This window comes from Ictidomys tridecemlineatus, chromosome 6, assembly GCF_052094955.1.
Source record: "Ictidomys tridecemlineatus isolate mIctTri1 chromosome 6, mIctTri1.hap1, whole genome shotgun sequence".
NCBI classification, from domain to species: domain Eukaryota; kingdom Metazoa; phylum Chordata; class Mammalia; order Rodentia; family Sciuridae; genus Ictidomys; species Ictidomys tridecemlineatus.
Genome location: NC_135482.1, coordinates 36,502,797 through 36,522,520, shown reverse-complemented (window position 1 = coordinate 36,522,520; position 19,724 = coordinate 36,502,797). Strand labels below are relative to the sequence as shown.

At 33.3% G+C, this 19,724-nt stretch overlaps 1 protein-coding gene across 2 annotated transcripts in view; it reads left to right on the top strand.

The window, feature by feature from the left end:
• Positions 1-19,724, top strand: part of Otogl (otogelin like) — a 124,283-nt gene that overhangs the window by 62,552 nt on the left and 42,007 nt on the right. For both annotated transcript variants that reach the window (XM_078053101.1, XM_078053100.1), the window contains 7 exons: positions 4,170-4,319; positions 6,680-6,799; positions 8,398-8,514; positions 9,729-9,885; positions 10,626-10,652; positions 16,151-16,318; positions 17,978-18,256. In XM_078053101.1, coding sequence (XP_077909227.1) covers positions 4,170-4,319; positions 6,680-6,799; positions 8,398-8,514; positions 9,729-9,885; positions 10,626-10,652; positions 16,151-16,318; positions 17,978-18,256 — 1,018 coding nt within the window. The remainder of the gene's footprint in view (positions 1-4,169; positions 4,320-6,679; positions 6,800-8,397; positions 8,515-9,728; positions 9,886-10,625; positions 10,653-16,150; positions 16,319-17,977; positions 18,257-19,724) is intronic.

Genomic DNA, 19,724 nt, shown 5'->3' with positions numbered 1-19,724 from the left:
ATTTGGGATGATTATAGTATCTATTTCTTAATTTCATATGAGGATTGAAATGAAAATATAAAATAGTGGATTTCAAGGAATGGATCTCCTCTTCTTCATCCTTCTCTCCTTTGAATACTCAGAAAGCATGCTCTGGATGTAATGATTTGAATGAAATACTAAGGGATGAGTAGGTATTAGCTAGACAAAGAGAGGGATGAAGATGGCAATACAGAAGAATGTCACACTAAGGAGCAGAATTGGAAGATGAAATATATGTCTAGATAACTGCAAGTGATTTAGCTTGATGGAAGCATAGCATATGGAATAATGGATGAAGGATGTGGCAAAGGGATCCAGGAAGAAGTGTTCCAATCAGCAGGAGTATTGGAGGCATAGCAGCAAAGGCTGGGGGAAGACTATGGAGGCTCTTGAATGACATAAGATATTTGAACTTCATTTTATAGGTAAGAAATTGTCTGAAGAAAGGCCTTTAAATGGTGACCTCTGAGGTTTCAGAACATTTTCTCTAAGCTTAATGAAATCTTTATCATTAAAGTCATCTGGAACACTTGTTATAAATGCTGGTTTCTGTGTTCTGTCTCAGTATTTGGGATGTCTTAGGTTAAAAATGAGAGTGTATTTTAAATTGTACCCCAAGTACTTTTGCACACTTAAATTTGAGAACCTTTACCCTGGAAAATAGCTTACATCTCAGTTAGGAATGTTGATATCAACTAGGCAGCAGTTAAACTTTGGGGGAAACAGTTTCTGTAGTCATGTTGAGATCTTTTTGAAGTAATTAGAGCAGTTTATCTTCACCATCAGCTGGATATTCATTTACAGGTTAAAGTTCTGTCTAAGAGCAAGAATGTTTTTAAAAAACGGAGGAGAAAATAGTAAATGCTCTTATAAAGACAGTTTGACACATTTTTGAAGTGGTAATTACAGATTTGTTAACTTTCAACTTCCAATTTTCACCCAAATGCAGGTGTTGATGAATTTCCTTTATGTAGGTCTTGAAGAATGACATAAGATTAAGAAGAGTCATAAAAATAGTTTGACCATAATAAATCTCCTGCTAATATTTTTTCTTGAACATCAAAAGTGAAAATAAGTACCATTTATTTTATGGACTGCTCATTCAGGAAATATAAAAAAACCCTCATTTAAAAAATATAAATGCACAATTCTAATTTAATCAAATATATAGAATATAAATATCTTATTAATTTAGTCAAGCTGTATTTTATTATTTTTTTAAATGGCAATTCTTTTTTAAAATATTTTTATTAGTTGTTGATGGACCTTTATTTTATTTATTTATTTACTTGCAGTGCTGAGAATCAAACTCAGTGCCTCACACATGCTAGGCAAGCACTCTACCACTGAGCCACAAACCCAACCCCCAAATTGTACTTTAAATGTTTTAGTTATTTAGGTTTCTATCTTATCTTTCTAACATTGGTAGAGTTTGTTTAAATGGCTATAATTCTCATTTGGAGTGAGAATGTCTATATTTTAGACAACTCATAATACCTTATGCTTCTAAAAAGGAGCATTATCTTGTAATCTGAAAAGTATGGAGTACAGCAAACACTTTTGACCTAAAAGAATTTTTCTTAAAATAAATTGTGTTACCTAATGAAATGAAGCATTTCATCACTAAAGGCGAATAGAAAAGATGTGCTTTTGTATGGGGATAACTGATTTAAAACCAACCTGTAGGGGGAAGACAATACATTCCAAGACAAATAGGATAATATAAAGGTACTGAAAGATGCAATGAAAACAATAAAAATAGGTTTTATGGCAAAGAATGACTTGGAGGCAGAGCCAGTTATAGAAAGTATTGGTTTTAGTGCAAAATGAAAATGAGAGGACCTTTGCTCAACACAGAAAAAAAAAATTTTTATGGTTATCACCGTGTTTTTCTATTTATCACATAATGCTGTGCTTAGTGGGGTTCGAGGGACTGACGGGCTGAGTGCAGACCTTTGCAGGCTGATGGCCTTGCCCCGTTGCTCCTACTTGGCACTTGGCTCCTCGTGTGTCCACCCTCAGCTTGCTCTGGCTCTGTACTGTGGGTGGAGTGCAGCAGAGAGACAGGCAGCTAAGAAACAATTCCAGGAGGTGGGGGACATCAGGACCTGGAAGGCAGGCGTGACAGTCTCCAGACACTGGTACATGCTCATTGTCCCATTGAACTTCACTTATGAAATATAAATTCAAAAGTAGAATTATTAGAATTTCAAGATGGCAACTACAGAGCATCCAACCTTAAGTGAGGTGACCCTTCTAAGCATGGGTCTCACCATTACACTCTCCATAGGTTCACCAATCCAGCCCATTTGGGGAGTGAGAGTTTTGTGCAGGCAATTAAAAGAGGCCTCCCTGAGAAGAAAGCATATGGGTCACAGATGATGGGAAAGAGGTAATCATGCCAAGGTCTGGGAGGAAAGCTTCTAGCAGGAGGAATATCAGATATATAGTAGCTGAGATGGTAGGGACTTGGGCAAATTGGAAGTGCAGAAAGGTCAGCATGGCTAGAGTCTAGTCAGTGAAGGGAGGGACTGGGGAGTGGAAGGATGTGAGGCTAGGTGGAGCCAATTAACAATGTGCGTGGTTATATACAATGTAGGTATTCTGAACAATATCATAATGCATGCCTGTTATAAGTGCAAACTTGGTCTAGGAGACTCAAAACTCTTTATGTATTTTACTGGTTTTATTTTGTTTGCCCTTTGAAATATTTATTAAAAACCATTGTAATATAGTATTCTCAAACTATGCTTTTGTTATTACTTTGGGAAGAAAAATGAACAAAAGATTTCATATCTCCTTCCCATCTTTCTGCTTCTGAATAAATTAGTTTTGCTTACATTGACATAACCATGCACTTTTGAAGTTATTATATGAGTTGTTGTCAAGGTCATATTCAATGTAATAATATTTAAGATATAGCTGCTGTTTACAAAAATATTGCATACTTTTACTCAATGCTAAAGGTATTCTAAGTCAATATCCCAATGTGTCCCATTTATAATTACCCTACTACTTTTACCCTGTTTAGTAGGTAAATTATTTTCTTTTAATGTACAAACATGATCTGACATTGCCCTGTTAAAAAGACTTCATAGACTACATTTGCTCTGTTATGGATAACTTGATCACAACGGGTCTTGGACTGTGTTCATCATGTAATTCATACTTCAGCCCTTTATGCTCTTCTTAGTTCTGGACAAATCTTGGATGTTCTTGCCAATCAGACTTTTAAAAAGCCATTTTTTCAATTTGGAATAATTTCTTCTCCATTCTCATTTCCAGCCTTCAGTTTGGTGATGTGATTTGTTTGTAATGCAATTAGATTCATTTGTTACAATCTATTTTCTATATGGTGCTACACACTCTGAATATCTTCATAAGTTTACACACAGTAAAATTATAATAAAATATTATTAAATTACTCTATGCATGGCTGCAAAACGCCTTCTTAAGTCCCTTTGATGCTAATTTGACTATTTGTGCTCTCCTGTCTCCTTGCCCCCACAAATAATATATGTATGTAATATGTGTGCATGTGTGTATGTGTACGTGTGTGTGTATGTGTGTGCTTTTGTTCTTATCAAATTCTATATTATAGAGAAATTTTCACTGGATTGTGAATCAATAATTTTGCTTTTCAAAGACAAATTTGAAAAAATTTGTTTTTCAAAAAAACAATAATTTTGTTTTTCAAAACATACTTGAGAATGTCAGTAGACTATCTTCATGCTGTCCTTAACTACTCACAAATGTGAGCAAGACCAAATTTCTCTTCTTTGCAGGCAAGGTCTTATGGTTTTAGTTCTCAGCCATTTATTCATTACTAATGTAGGGTCTCCAACTCAGCAGGGTCTTCCCTTAAAGTCCTCTGTGGTCGTACCCTATAGCTGAAATACCTTTTATTTTTGTTGATTTATCCATGTTGAACCATCTATTAGTTTGTGTCTGATTATCACTCTTAAATATTTCCTATTTTATGCAGTTAGTTTTTCTTTTCTTACAGAATCAGAAGAGACATGACCTAGCAACAACACTAGTACATAGCTAGTTATTGGCAGATCTTAACTTAATTAACTTGTTACAGTTTGGTCAGATAACATGATACTGTTTTTACTTCTTTTTCTCTCTCTCCCTCTCTTTGGAAGAAGCGATCAGGTTTTTTTCTGGAAAGTAAACCTAGATATCAGCTCTGGAAGGCTGGGCACTACACAGTGGTGTATTTCCCAGAGAAAGACATCACTATTCTTTGGGATAAGAAGACAACTATCCACATCAAAGTTGGGCCACAGTGGAAGGTCAGTCAACCAAATCTTTAATAACGATACAGGAAGTGAAATTACATTCACTTGTTGATGTTTGGAAATAAAAATGATTGATGTTTTCCTTTAAAAACTAGGTTGTATTTTCAAAATTACTAATCATCTCCTGTGAAGAAGAACTTCACTAACCAAGGTGCAGTGCTTGTGTATGGTTATTTTTTGACTTTACCTTACAGTATCTGTTTTCCAAGGTTACTTAAGTCAGCTGCTTTCTTCCCTCTCCCTTCAGTTTGGCTTTGTGATTTGTTTGTAATGCAATTAGGTTCATTTGTTACAATCTATTTTCTATATGGTGCTACCCACTCTGAATATCTTCATAAGTTTACACGCAGTAAAATTATAATAAAATATTATTAAATTACTCTATGGTTCTGTGGATTTTGACCAATGCATGGAGGCTGGATCCACCATCACAGTTCTATGTCTTGTCAACCCTTACCCCTTACTACCTGCAAAGTCCTGGGTAAGCACCATTCTATTTTCCATGGCTATGGTTCTTTCTTTCCCAGATATAATATGAATAGAATTGTTTAATTGGTAGCTTTTAGAGTTTGGCTTCTTTGACTTGACAAAAATATGTTAAGATTCATCTGTACTGTGTGAATTAATAGTTTGTTCCTTTATAGTGCTGAATAGTATTTTGTTGTGTGAATGTACTGGTTTGTTTATCTATTCATGGTTGAAGATTCAATCTGATTGCTTATAATTTTTATGATTTTTTTTTTGGTACCAGAGATTGAACTCAGGTGTACTTGAGCCATATCCCCAGCCCCATTTTGTATTTTATTTAGAGACAAGGTCTCACTGAGTTGCTTAGCATCTCACCATTGCTGAGGCTGGCTTGAACTTGTGGTTCTCCTGCCTCAGCTTCACGAGCTGCTGGGATTACAGCTGTGCACCACCGCCTCCGGCAATTTATGTTTTTAAGTAGTTTTATGAGTCATTGTCTGTTAATTATTTTATTAAACATTATTAAATTTTAATTTAAAATAAAATTTGACTATATAATTTAAATTCATATTTAAAAAATTTTTTTAAGCATTGATATATCTAAAAACATCCCATTAGTCTGAAATTGAGATGCATGAATATAATCTGTGTCAAGTTAAAAAAAAGTTGGGATGGCAATATCATACTCTCATAGAAATATAAGAAAGAGGGGCTGGGATTGTGGCTCAGTGGTCGAGTACTCACCTGGCATGTGTGGGGGCTCTGGGTCGCATCCTCAGCACCACATAAAAATAATTGAATGGAATAAAGGTATTGTGTCCAATTACAACTAAAAAAAATAAATATTTAAACAAATTAAAAAATATAAGAAAGATACATCTTAAAAATATTTAATATGCTTACATTTGACGTTATTTTATATTAAAGTCATAGTCTTTCTATTTTAAGGGAGATAAATCCCCAAGACCTGTATCTAGCATGGCTCAAACATTGCATATCTTCCATTGATTTGACATAATCTCTAGTGGTTGCCATCCTTCTTCAACTCACTTCTCTGCATTCTTCTTTATGTATTTTCCTTTCCCTGCTTTTTGGAAACAAATTATTTGTCCTCCTCCCTCTTACTGCTGCCTCAGTTTTTGGATGAACTTTAGATTGAGGTAGTTTCTGAGAATAGAGGCTCCAGGGTAGTAAGTGGCCCTTGATGGTGACACTAGAGTTATCAGCTTTGCTGGAGATAAGGGCAGTCGACTGCACCATTAACAAAGGGCTGAACAAAGAGTTCAACAAGTTTAAATTCAAGGTTTTAAGGAAGAGTTTCATTGTTTTTGGACCATCATCCACGTCCTTCTCCTTTATAGTCTTTTAAGAAAATCCAGTGGATATTGTTGGTATGAACAGCCCACATGGGTATTAAAATACCACTTTATGACTCATAACAACCTAAGTTATCTTCAATGTTTTAACATTTATACTGTTATCAAATTTTAAACATATCAGTCAGTGGGCACTTCATCATTAAAAGATTTATATTTGTATATAAATTATATATGTATACACACATCTTGGATGTGTATGTATAAATGTGTATATTTAATGTAATGTATGATTATATTTTAAAAATTTGTTATTAGTAGTATCAATGCTAAGATGCTGGCAAGTATAGATAGATGAGATTGGGAGGCTGATAAATATTTTTGAGAATTTAAATTGATTTCAAATATAACTAGGTATGAAAATTCACTTTCTTCAAAAACATTTATTTTTAAATTATTTTTATGGAAGTCTTATACGTATATTTTAAATGTTTCATCTTTTAGTGACTATGAATCCTCAAATGTTAAAATGAATATAAAATATTTCATGATAATTTTCTTTTACTTTAGAACAAACTATCAGGGTTGTGTGGAAACTTTGACAAATGTACTTCAAATGATATGACCACATCTAATAACTTGGAAGTGCGAAATGCTCAGGTGTTTGGAGATAGTTGGGCATTAGGACAGGTGAGTTGAATGTATATTTATTTTAGAATAAAATAAAAATTTTTAGAAATTTTTAGGAGGACATTTTCTTCTCAAAAGAAAATTTATTTAGATTTTTTACATATTTTTAAGTAATTTGTGGTTAATGAACTTTCATATTTATCTTCTAATATAATTCTTATGATGAACTTATAATGCAAAAGCTATTTTCTCCATAGATGAGGACATCAGTGTAACAGTGTGGCCTGAGCATCTTGCTCATTTAACTGCAGCTTAGTGCTCATGGATCAGCTTTTTCCCATCTCTCTCTCCACCCTAAGTTCATTCACTAAGTTTTATTTAGCATAGTGTTTTCTATTATATACAGACACAGAGTATGAATAAAACTCAGCTCCCCTTAAGGAATTTAGAGTCTAGTTAGTAGGTCAAGTAGAAAAATTAAGAATAAAAATATACTGAGATAGATGCTTTGATAGAAGTGCATACAACATGGAGGTCAGATGGTCCAAGGCAGAGTCCTACAGAAGATGCCCCGAAGATGAATTCTTTAAATTTATGGAAGCTGAAGATGTGAAATTTATGAGAAAGAACATAAAAGGAAAAGGAAGGAGCAGATGCTTTCAAGGCTGGAGAGTATGATACATAAAATTAATTTCAAAATTTTAAGGTGGTTGTAGTTGAAATAGAGAATGACTAGATTGCAAGTACAGATCTGCAAGATAAGAGGAGCAGGGGACTCTGTATTCCAGCTAGAAACATTGTCAGTCAATATTGAGAAACTACATGTTCAAGAACACTGAAGATGAGAACCAGCAGCCTCTGATGAAAGACTGCATTAGGAAGGATGGATTTGAGGGGCTCAAGAAACATTCCTACCTTGTGGCTTTGAAATAACAAAAGCTGTTGTTCTTCCCTGAAGCAGGGCATAGAGGAAGTGGGGGCTGGTGTGGAGATCAGTGCAGTTTAATTTGTGTCTAGAGAGAAGAAGATCAGGAGGTACTTAAGTAGAAATGTCAGAATTTCAAAATTCAGGAATGAGATCTGGGATGGAAACAGGGATTTGGTAGTTGCTAGTATATTCATATTGTTGAAGTCAGGATGTGTATAGAATGAGCAAAATAGAGGTTTGAGGATTAAACTTTGTTAAGAGGGAAAGGAAACTGTCTCAGGGCAATTTCAGGCAGTTAGATTAGACAGAGGCTAAATTGCCCAGTGTATGGGAGATGAGCTTACACACCTGAGTACATAAAATTCCTCAGAACATGGTCAATGACAAAAAAAAAAAAAAAAGAGAGAGAGAGAGAGGTAAAAGTGAAAGAGGTCCATGCTTGTAGAATTTGTCTTGTAAATGTTGCATTTAAGAAAAATTAAAGATTAAAGTGATCCTACTCGTTCTAATAACGCTATTATTTTAATATTCTTGTTCAATTATTTTAAAAATAAAACATTCTAATTACCAATAGTATATGTGGATAAGGGCAGGTGCTGTAGGTAGAGCCTGTCTAAAAGAATGGTGTACATTAGCTGCCCATGTCATGAATGGAGCCAAGTTACTTTGGTTTCAGCTTGAGAATCACTTCTTGAAAAACTTCTCTTTCTCCCTTAAAATGTTTCAACAGTGCGAGGATCCAAGTGAAACCATAAAACCCTGTGAGGCACATCAAAACAAATTTCCTTATGCCAAGAAAGAGTGCTCCATTTTGTACAGTGATGTTTTTGCTCCCTGTCGCAATGTGGTAAGTGAATACTTAACTAAAATCTCAAATTTAAAAAGGTACCATGATATCTCCAATATAGAGATGAATGGGGCAGATAAGTTAGCTTTTCAGATGTACTTCCTAACCTATCTCTTAGTGTGTTTTTCTGCAGAAGTGATGCTAAATGTTGATTTGCCTTTTCTTGCACTACAGCTCATTTAACAGCATGCATTTATGCATAATATTTGTTATAATCTGTTCTAGTTCATTAAATATTATTTTTATACAGCATTTTCTGAGCAGGAGTATCAATCTTATATCTGTCTATGGAAAATAACATCAAATGGTTTTAGAAGCACCTTTTAAGATGGAGTATAATTTCTTCAGAAATTTAAATTTCTGAACTTCTTTCCTGCATAATAATTTTAGGTCCCATTAGAAGTTTAAAAAGAAGTTTCATACATTTGTAAAAATCAAGCAACATTTCTGCTGCAAAACCCACATTCTAGCTGTCTCAAGGAAGGCACTTGTGTGATTTTTGAGTTGTGAGCTGAGTTAGCTGTTTTTCTTTCAGAACATCATTTTTACTTGAAAGAAAAAATGATAGACAAATTTGGTTAATCAGACAAGGGTATTTGGCAGATATTTTCTTGAAAATAAGTGAAACAAGTCTGTGGCTTCAAGGAAAATACCTGATGGTATTTGTTGTCCTTAATAATATTTGAGGTGGAAAATAGAATTTTGTAAAGCTTGAATCCACTGCTGTGGATTTATTATATTTTTATTAGCTACTTAACAATTACAATAAAAAAAATTAAGTAAATAGGAAAAATTTTAAAGAAATTGTTTTTGCCTTTTGTGGTCACTAGGATGTTGCCTAAAAGGAAGATAAAAAGAAAAAAAATCACGTAAAAATACAAATGTAAGTTGTTGAACATGCACTTTTTTAAAAACCAGGCAAATATGCCAATAATGAAGCAATAAACTTTAAAAAATAATAATGTAAGATCTTAATAGTTATATTGTAGATAGTGTAATTATACTTGTTATTCTTATTACTTGTCTTCTAGTTCTTTGATATGACATTTGCCTAATAATTCTTTTCTCCTTTTGGCAGCATGGAAATTTGAGATAATTAGAACTCTAGGTGGCAGTGTTAAGCTTATAATGCCAATCTTAAAAATGTACCAGTTAAGTTTGAGTTTTAATCAGAGCACTTATTGAAATTATGTCATGTTCCACTTCATCTTCAGATTGATGTTACTTCTTTTGCCAAAAATTGCCATGAGGACACGTGCAACTGTAATCTTGGTGGGGACTGTGAATGTTTATGCACTAATGTAGCAGCCTATGCTTACAAGTGCTGTCAGGAAGGGGTGTCTGTCTCCTGGAGATCCTCCACGGTGTGCTGTGAGTACCCTACTTGGAACTTGGTCAGGTAGAAAAGTTTAGTAAGTTCTATCTTAGTTGTTTTATCATAGAACTAATTCCATGGAATTCATGGAAATGGAATTAATTTTAGATGACCCAACTTTTATATTCGTTTGACAATCACAAATTACCACAGCAGAAATTTGAGATAATGTTTCTGTTGTGTTTGACTGATATCTCTGCAACATTTGAAGTATGAATTAGATCCCATTCTCAGAGAAATTGTTTATGATCTATGATTTTAGTTCCCTTACACCTGTGAAATGTCACTATTCTGATCATAAGAAACATGTTTTTTACCAAATTTGGTTTTTAATCTTTGATTTTTGTATTAATGCTTTAGAGTTATATGTAATATTGGGGTTTATTTGGACATAATTATATAAGTATAGAATATGTTTTGTGAAATTTTAATTTGCTTTCCAATTTGACTACTTTATTTACTCGTATAGGCTATTAGCTATCTGAATAGATTATCATTTGAACAGCTGTAGCTGAAGTTTCTATATTGTTAGGTGCATTTGCCTACCTTTAAAATAATCTTATGAACTTTAGTTAATTACAACATATCACCTTAAGGAACACTCTTCACTCAGAGGAAATTCCTAAATAATTACGTCATTCTATGATCTTTCTTGTGGCTATTTATAAACAAATGGCCATATAGGTTAAGTGATCAGTTTCTTATAGTGTAACACTTATTCTTCTTTCCCTTTTAGCACTTGATTGTGAATACTACAATGAAGGTATGTGACATTTTAATAAAGAATATCACTATATTTTTCTATTAGATATATTTTTAGATTAAAACTTTTTAAACAATTTGTACAGTGAACTCAGTATAAATAGTTAATAATTTGGTATAGAACCTTATAAAAGACTTTAAATTTCATAATTTATCTAAATTTCTGAGTATTCATGTTAAAATTTATCCCTGAAAAATAATGAAACAGTACATAGCTTAAGTTCTCAGGACTAAGACATTTTCAACAAATAGTTTTTGGATTTATATATAAATAAATAAGTAGAGCTGATTCTTTTCTTAAATAAAAATAATAAAAAGGCATACACTAAATACATATCTTTAACCACTATGTATAAATATGGACATTATTTAAAAATCTTCAAATTTCATTTTTAATTGACAATAATTATGTGTGTGCATACATATTTACAGTATACAGTGTGGTGCTTTGATACATGTCTACATTGTGGAAAGATAAAATCAGTCCAATTGGCATATTCATCACTTCAATATTTATCATTTCTTTGTGGTGAGAACATTTTAAATCCTTTCTTTAATCTATGCAGCCTTAAAAAATTGCAGCAAATCCTGTCATTCGTAACAACATGGGTGAATCTAGAGGATATTATGCTAAGTAAAATAAGCCAGAGAGAGAAATACCATATGATCTCATTCATATGTGAAATCTAAAATAGTCAAACTCAGAACTAGAAAGCAAAATGGTGGTTATCAGAGTTGTGCGGTAGGGGGTGAATGAGGAAGGCAGGAGATATATATTGGTCCAGACTACAAAGTTTCAGTTAGATAGGAAGGATAAATTCTGGTGATCAAATGCACAGCATAAGACTAGGACTGTACTCAACTATCGCCCCTCCCCTCCCCTCCCATCTTCTCTCTCTACCCCATCTACTGTAATTTATTTATCTCCTTGTTTATTTTCCCATTCCCCTCACAACCTCTTATATGTAATTTTGTATAACAATGAGGGTCTCCTTGGAAAGGTAGCAGAATACAACAGTCACTAATATGGCATTATGTAAAAATGTGGATGTGTAACCGATGTGATTCTGCAATCTGTATTTGGGGTAAAAATGGGAGTTCATAACCCACTTGAATCTAATGTATGAAATATGATATCTCAAGAGCTTTGTAATGTTTTGAACAACCAATAAAAAAACAAAAAACCAACCAACCAACCAAACAAACAAAAAGACTAGGACTGTAATCCATTTTTTTATTTTGTTGCAGAAATCAAACACAATATTAATGTAATGATAACATAAAGAATTTATTTTGCCACCACTATAAGAAAACATAATAATTTACTTACCCCAGAATGGAAACTTATTGATAGAACGATAATGAAAATCTAGCCTTACCAAGCATCCTGATTAATGATGAGAATCTGAGAGGGTGTGCTGCCTAAAGCTAAGACATAGAAGTAAGAAGAGACAGAATTATATCCTCAGTGAAAATGCCAGAAGATAGCAGAGTAGAAGTCTGCTTCTTGTCAAACCTATTTAATTAAATAGCCACCAAAACCTAATACAGACAAGTGAGATGGTCTAGGGAAAGTACATTTTGTCAACTGGACAAACTCTGAACTCACAATGAATGGATGGTAAGTTAACATGATAGTTATAGAGAAGTTGAATCAAGCAACTATGGCACTTTGTATGACTTTTGAGCCAGGGAGGGATCTGTCATCTGTAAGTGTCTAATGAAGGTTAGATACATTTGCAGAAATAGAGATCATGAGTTAAAAATAAAAAGGGAATTTTAGCATTTGGTTGTTTTATTACATCTATGGAAGTTTGAAAGTTGAGGTGAATCCAATATTAAAAAAAAATCTGTAGTAATTAAAGAAATTCTAACCAAAAATATTTCTTGTTCAAGATTTTAAACAGAAGCAGACACACAAATGCACACAAACACTCTATATTAGTCCTTGTGGATTCCATGATTAAAATGAAATCGGGGAGGAGAAATGGGAGAAATTTTGTTGGGCAAAGAGGAGGAAGAGTGGGGAGGGTGCATGGGGATAGGAAAGATGGTGGAAAGAGATGGACATCATTACCCTAGGTACATGTATGACTGCACATGTGGTGTGACGCTACATTGTGTACAACCAGAGAAATAAAAAAGTTGTGCTGCAATTGTGTACAATGAATAAAAAAAATAAAAATAAAATGGAATTGACTGCCTGTTAATGACAGCAACAGTAAAAATAGCAATAGATTTTGCTGTCATAACTACTTTTCGTATATCATATAAACTTCCAAATATGTTATTATTTTATTATTAGCACTTTACAGAAGAGGGAATTGAGGCAGAAGAGATTAAATAGCTAAAAATATGATTAGCTGGAACTTGTAAACAATCTCACTTCAGAGCCAATGGGCCTGACCTCTGTGTACCTTGTGTAGTGTTGTAGGGATGAACACCATCCACTTTAATCTCATGTTCTACATAATGTGCGCACACACTGACTTGAGAAAATGCTCCAGTAACTTCCTCACTGAAACATTCTTATCTCATACAACTCTGCTGTGAAGGTCTCCATCTGTGCCTCTGTACTTTCTGGCATTTCTTTTGCAGACCATTGGACACAAAGAGTCAGAATTCTCTTTGCATACTGAATCACTATTGCTTACTACTCGGTACATTTTGCCTTCTGTCAAGGCAGCTGCACTTCTAGTGATGGTTCTGTTTTCTAATATTCTAGAGAATTCTTTAAACCAGTTCTTCTGGTTCCATTTTAAACACCATATTGATCATATCAGAAGGTGAACACTAGGCATTTGGCCTTCATGATAACACTGGTAGGCTCAGCGCAGTGCCAGGGGCACTGTGATCAAAGTAATAAAATGTAATCCATGTGTCATGTGGAGTAAGAGTTTGTAAAAGCATTGCAGTAGAGATAGATGATTAAAGGAGATTATAGAATTGTGGAGGCTCTTGATAATAATCATAAAAAGAAAGTGGTTTTAAATGACTATTCTTGATTTGTTTTATTCTAAACAATGTCACAGCTATTTTGTAAACTTATCTACTTAGGAAATTTATTACTGATCTTTATTTACCATATAGCAGCTACTATTATTAAGATAGTTATGTATTTAAGGGAAATATATAAAAACAATATTCTGTGGAAGAAAAAATTTAAAATAGTAGGAGAATTCAGAGGTTACAGAAGAGATTACTTCAATAAGCCTAAGCACAAAGATTCTACATAATACATTCATGTTCATTATTATGGGATTTACTTAGAATGTGAAGATTTTATTATTGTTATTGTTGTAGGTGAGGAAGGACTTTAATATTCTGGTAAAATTGTTTTGCAACTTTTTAAAGTTTAGAATGATTTTATTAGATAGAATTGCTTATTGCTGTGTTTAAAGAACCACTGTAGGAAATTATTGCTTTTAGTAGATAGTTAAATTATATTCTCCCTGCAAAAAAAAAAAATAATGATAAGGTTAGTTACTTTAGTTAGTTACTTTCTGAATTGGTGGTGAAAATGCCTGAAAATATTCCAGAAGCAAGGTACCAGTGAATGAGGAGTCAATTTTAAAGCATTAAGTTTTTATACAAATGGACTTTATCCATGACAGTTGTCCCTTGGGGCTGATGTAGTAGAGGCATCTGCAACAGGGTGAAAGGGGGTTTTGTTCAGCAGTCCATCTCCTTTCTCATTCTTCAATTGAGTGTCCTTGAGGGTGCTTCAAGCCCTCAAGTGACTGTTATATTCATGATTTCTTCATTTTGACTTGTATCTCATTATAACTTACATATTTATTTACTTATTGATACATTACTTACATATTTACACAATCTGCATATTTATAAATTGAAGTACATTTGCATCTTGGGAGTTTAATGTTATTTTGCTCTTGTTCTTCCTAGAAAATTAGTCATTAGGTAGTGAAAACATTTGGTCTAAATTTCTTTGGCTCTTTTATGTTTTGACTCACAATGTGACACTGTGTGTAATGTATATTTGCAATAGGGAAGTGATTGCATTGCTGCAGGCTCTAGGCACACTCTTCAGCGATACTGTTCAGCCACGCCCTGGTGTGGGAATAGGTTTTCAAGTCCCCTTCTCTACTCAAATTATCTGAGTCCTCAACAAGACTCTTGTTCTTGTGGTGTGTGCTTCCCAGCTGTTCCATGGTGACATGTACCAGATGAAGTTAGTGAAGGGAATAGCCCTTGAACAAAAGTCGTCCTCAGAGTTTCTCCTCCTCTTGGTCTGCATGATGGAAATTTTGATCCTCATTCCTCTTCCTACTTGGATGACTACTTATCCCTCCAATCTAATTTCCTCTTGCCTTTCCTCAGGCCTGGTTTTCACCCCTTAATTAGAAAAACCCTGTTTACATCTGTTGATTTTTTTCCTTCTTCTTCAGGGTGGGCTGGGAAGGTAAAATTGTGCTTGAGATAAAAATGAGAGAAGTAGAAAGTGAAATATATCAAGAATAATAACAATCTTTTATGATATAATCTAGTGCAGGTATATTGACATTTAAAATAACCTATAGCACACACAAGCATATACTCATGCACATATATCTGTTAAAAGTATACAGACAGTAATTATATAATTTAATATTTGATGATTGAGAAGATGCTTCAAAGTTTTATAATACTCAGTTATGTTAAGAACACTAAATGACAGAAATTGGGGTGAAGTCAAACTGATTTCATCATAAAATATAATTACATTTTTTGAATAGCAATGAAATTATTTGTCATTTATAACACCTTTATAAGATGAAGTTTGCAAAAAAATCACTCTTGAGTTTCAGGCTTGATTCTATATTAACTAGTTTTTAGTGGATTGAATATTTTCTTCCTTAGTTGGGAACTATTTAAGTGCATGGGAAATAGTAGTTTAAGTGTAAAGACCTTTGATTTCTTGGTTGAACTGAGTCTTACTTTCTCTTTTTTATAGATTTACCTCACTGGCGAAATTTAGTAATTCCCAGAGCAATAAAATGTTGTCTATTATGACTATGCATTATTTTAATGCATTGGCACTAAGGAGAGATGATTTTTGGAGGACTGTCATAATATGTGGCTGTTATTTTGTTTATTGAGGATAGATTAGAATCTTGAAATGTTAGAGATGGAAAGTCACCTAGACAAATTTCTTCATATAGGGGAGAAAATCTGAGGCTCAGAAAGCATAAGTCAATTGTCTATCCAATTCTATTTGACATATACAGAGATAGAAACATGTGCATATATGTATTTGCACATATATGCATACATATTCATGTGTATTTACTATATATTACAGATTACATATTTGTAAATATGTATGATATATTCCAAAGTATATTATTGAAAAAAGAGTTCAATTATTTTATTAGGGATAAATTTTTAGTTGTTCAACATTTTTGGAGTTTTTTGTTATTAAAACATTTTATTGAAATAATAGATTGAAATTATAAAATCCTATGCTAAATTGTAATTCTCCTACTTGTACTTATGTAGGGCTTGGAGAAGGACCATATATGCTGGCAAGTTATGGACAGAGTGGCCTTATTCTTGGTGCCAATATGACTAGTAGGAGCATTTTCTCTTTGCCAAGAAGTAGTATGCATGGCAACTTATTTTTTAATTTTATGATCACTCCAGGCCTTTTTAAAGAGAAGGCATCATGTAAGTATAATTGAAAATATTAATTTAGTTTTCTATTTACAGGTTTTCATTATTCATTAAGCAAATACTTGAAAATTTTATGTTTTGGATATTTTTCTAGCTTCTCTTAAGAGTACAAATATGACATTAACTCATGAAACACTATCTGTTTTGCATGTAAAATAATTTGTTTATCTAGTGGCAAATTTTTCTTAGAACAGCAATTTGTTTTGGGTTTTTGGTGTCTAATAAAGCACAGCTTACATTTTTTTTCAGTATTAATGACCGAACTTAATTTGAGATTTTTGAAAGTCCATCCACTAATTCCTGACATTTCAAGGATTTTAATGTCAGGTCAAAGTAAAAGAAAAAATGTATTTGATATCAAAGAAGTTAAATATCAAGTGTATATATCAGAATGTAGACAGTCACTGAAACAGCACATGATTCTTAGCGAGCCTCATCTGTCCTGGGTTATTAGAACCTGGTCCTACATTTACTGGTTGTACTTGCAGGTCTGTGCTTAGTGTCTAGTTGACTGGCAGTAGGTTACCTCTGGCCCAGTGATGCTAGAGTATGTTGTTATTACTATGTACTTTACTTAGAACCACACATGGCATGTTGTTTAAGTTCATGAATAAATTTTTCAATGGGTGAGTCCAATGAATCCAACTTAATTTTACTTATTCCAAGAAGTCTTCCCTGTCTCCAGTTAGGATGAATTCTTTTAAAAAGAAAATTTTTGAAGCATCTGTCACTTTCTGAAGTTTTAATTTATGTTGGACACATTTTTTTTCTCATACAAAAATTTCTCTTTTCTTCGAATCTTCCAGTGCTCACCAGAGGGACTTGTAGATTTTTACCACACAATAAGTGCCTTTGAAATAAAATTGAATATGATAGAGTTCTTCATTTTATGATTTACAATAACTAATGTTCTTGAGAGAAAAATCCAAATAATGTTTATTTCAGAAAATTAGTCAAATATCTTAATTAAAAAACTTTAATATGATAGATTTTATAAGTATAAAGAAAATTTTAAAGCACAAAAAAGATGTTCATTCCACAATATTTTGTAAAGCCTAATTGCTCATTAGTCATTCAATCATCTTTTGGGAGATAAATAATAATATTGGGTAAATAATCTTTACTTGATGCAGAAAAATGTCTTGCAAGAACATCGCTCATTAAGAATGCAGAATTATTGAAGTTTCTAAATTGATCTATTTCTTTGTTTTCTCGCTGTTTTCTATCATCCAATCTACCTGTTTGTAGATTTAGTGCACTTCATAATGTTAAACTTGCAAATACAAATATACTTCCATTTAATCATTTAGTTCCTTGTATGTTACTGTGTATTCTGGAATCCTCATTGATAGCTCTGTTTTCCTCCCAAAAGGCCTCATAAATTATTTGAAAAATACAAGTCACTCAAGATTGATTTTGGGGTGAAGAAAGCTATCATTGTTCTTCACTGCATTTAAAATACTATGTTTTCATTTAGAGATCTCAAGAGCTCATTTCTGAAATATTTGAAATTCACAACATGTATGGCAGTTGCATGGTAGTATTTTTTCAAGTTTATAGGTACATTGTATCATGTACTTATCATGTGCTTTAGTGACCTGCCTCCTCCTGAGACCCCAAGGAGTTGTCAAAACACTGCTCTGTGTTTTACAGCATTGGCACTTGTCTCCTTGGAATCTGCTGAAAGACCCAACTATTTTCTGTGTGTCCACAATGATGACACTCTTAGGTTGGAGCTGTGGGAAGCGAACTCAGCCTTTCATCGGAGAGCAACATTTTTCCACCATCAGAGCCTCTGGATTCCTGGTTACAGTGCATTTGAATTATACAGCAAGAAGGGCTTTTTCATCACATTCACAGACTCCAGTGTCAAAGCATCAAAATATGATGATTCTGAAGAATTCAAACAGTCAAGTAGCTTCAGCATAGAAGGTATGTTCCCAAGATCTCTGAAAATAGAATAGAGAATTTATAGTATGCAGAACACTTATTATTTCTTTATTTGTTGTTTTTAGATATACATGACAGTAGGGTGTATTTTGACATACTATACATACATGGGGTGCAACTCATTGCAATTTTGATCCCATTCTTGTGGTTGAACATGATGTGGAGTTACACTGGTTGTGTATTCATATGTAAGCATAGAAAAGTTATGTCTGATTCATTCTACTATCTTTCCTATTCTCATTCCTCCTCCCTTCCCTCCATTCCCCTTTGTCTAATCAATGAACTTCTCTACTTCCCCTCCATATCCTCCCTTGTTATGGGTTAGCATTCACATATCAGAAAGAACATGTGGCCTTTTGTATTTTGGGGATTGGCTTATTTCACTTAGCAAGATACCCTCCAGTTCCATCCTTTTACCTGCAAATACCATAATTTCATTCTTCTTTATAGCTGAGTAATATTCCATTGTGTGTGTATGTGTGTATAATTAGTCAAATATCTCAATAAAAAACTTTAATATGATACATTTTACAAATATAAAAAATTTAAAGCACATAACAAAAAAGGATATTTATTCCTCTTTTTAAAAATCCATTCATCTATTGAAGGGCATCTAGATTGGTTCCATAGCTTGGATATTGTGAATTAAGCTGCTATAAACATTGATGTGGCTTTGTCACTATAGTATGATGATTTTAAGTTCTTTGAGTATATACTGAGGAGTGGGATAACTGGGTCAAATGGAGGTTTCATTACAAATTTTCTAAGAAATCTTCATACTGCTTTCCAAAATGGTTGCACTAATTTGCAGTTCCATGACCCATGTATGAGTGTACCTTTTCCCCCACATCATCACTAACATTTATTGTTGCTTATATTCTTCATAATTGCCATTCTGACTGGAATGAGATGAAATCTTAGTATAGTTTTGATTTGCATTTCTCTAATTGCTAGAGATGTTGAACATTTTTTCATATGTTTTTTGACATTTGTATTTCTTCTTCTGTTAAGCATCTGTTCAAATCCTTAGCCTGTTTATTGATTGTGATATTTTTTTTTGGTGTTAAGTTTTTTGAGTTCTTTATATATCCTGGAGATTAATGCTCTGAGGTGCAGGTGGTAAAGATTTTCTCCCATTCTGTAGGCTCTCTGTTTACCTTCTTGATTGTTTTTAATGGTAGACTCTTTTTTGCTGTATATAAGTAGAGTTATATGTTGTTAAATAAGTTTCTTAATATAGCTATCCATCAGTTTATTCATCTGTAGAACTGGAGAAATAAGAACAATCCTAAAGAAAGATTTATGGCTATTACCCCAAGTATTTTACCAGTACTCTCTGGACTTTGGGATTAGAACTCACCATTTCTTGATGCCTGGTGTTAGTATCTACTTGTTACTTTTTCTTTCCTAGAAGGCAACTTCTGATTCGTTTCATTGTCAGTGATAGGGA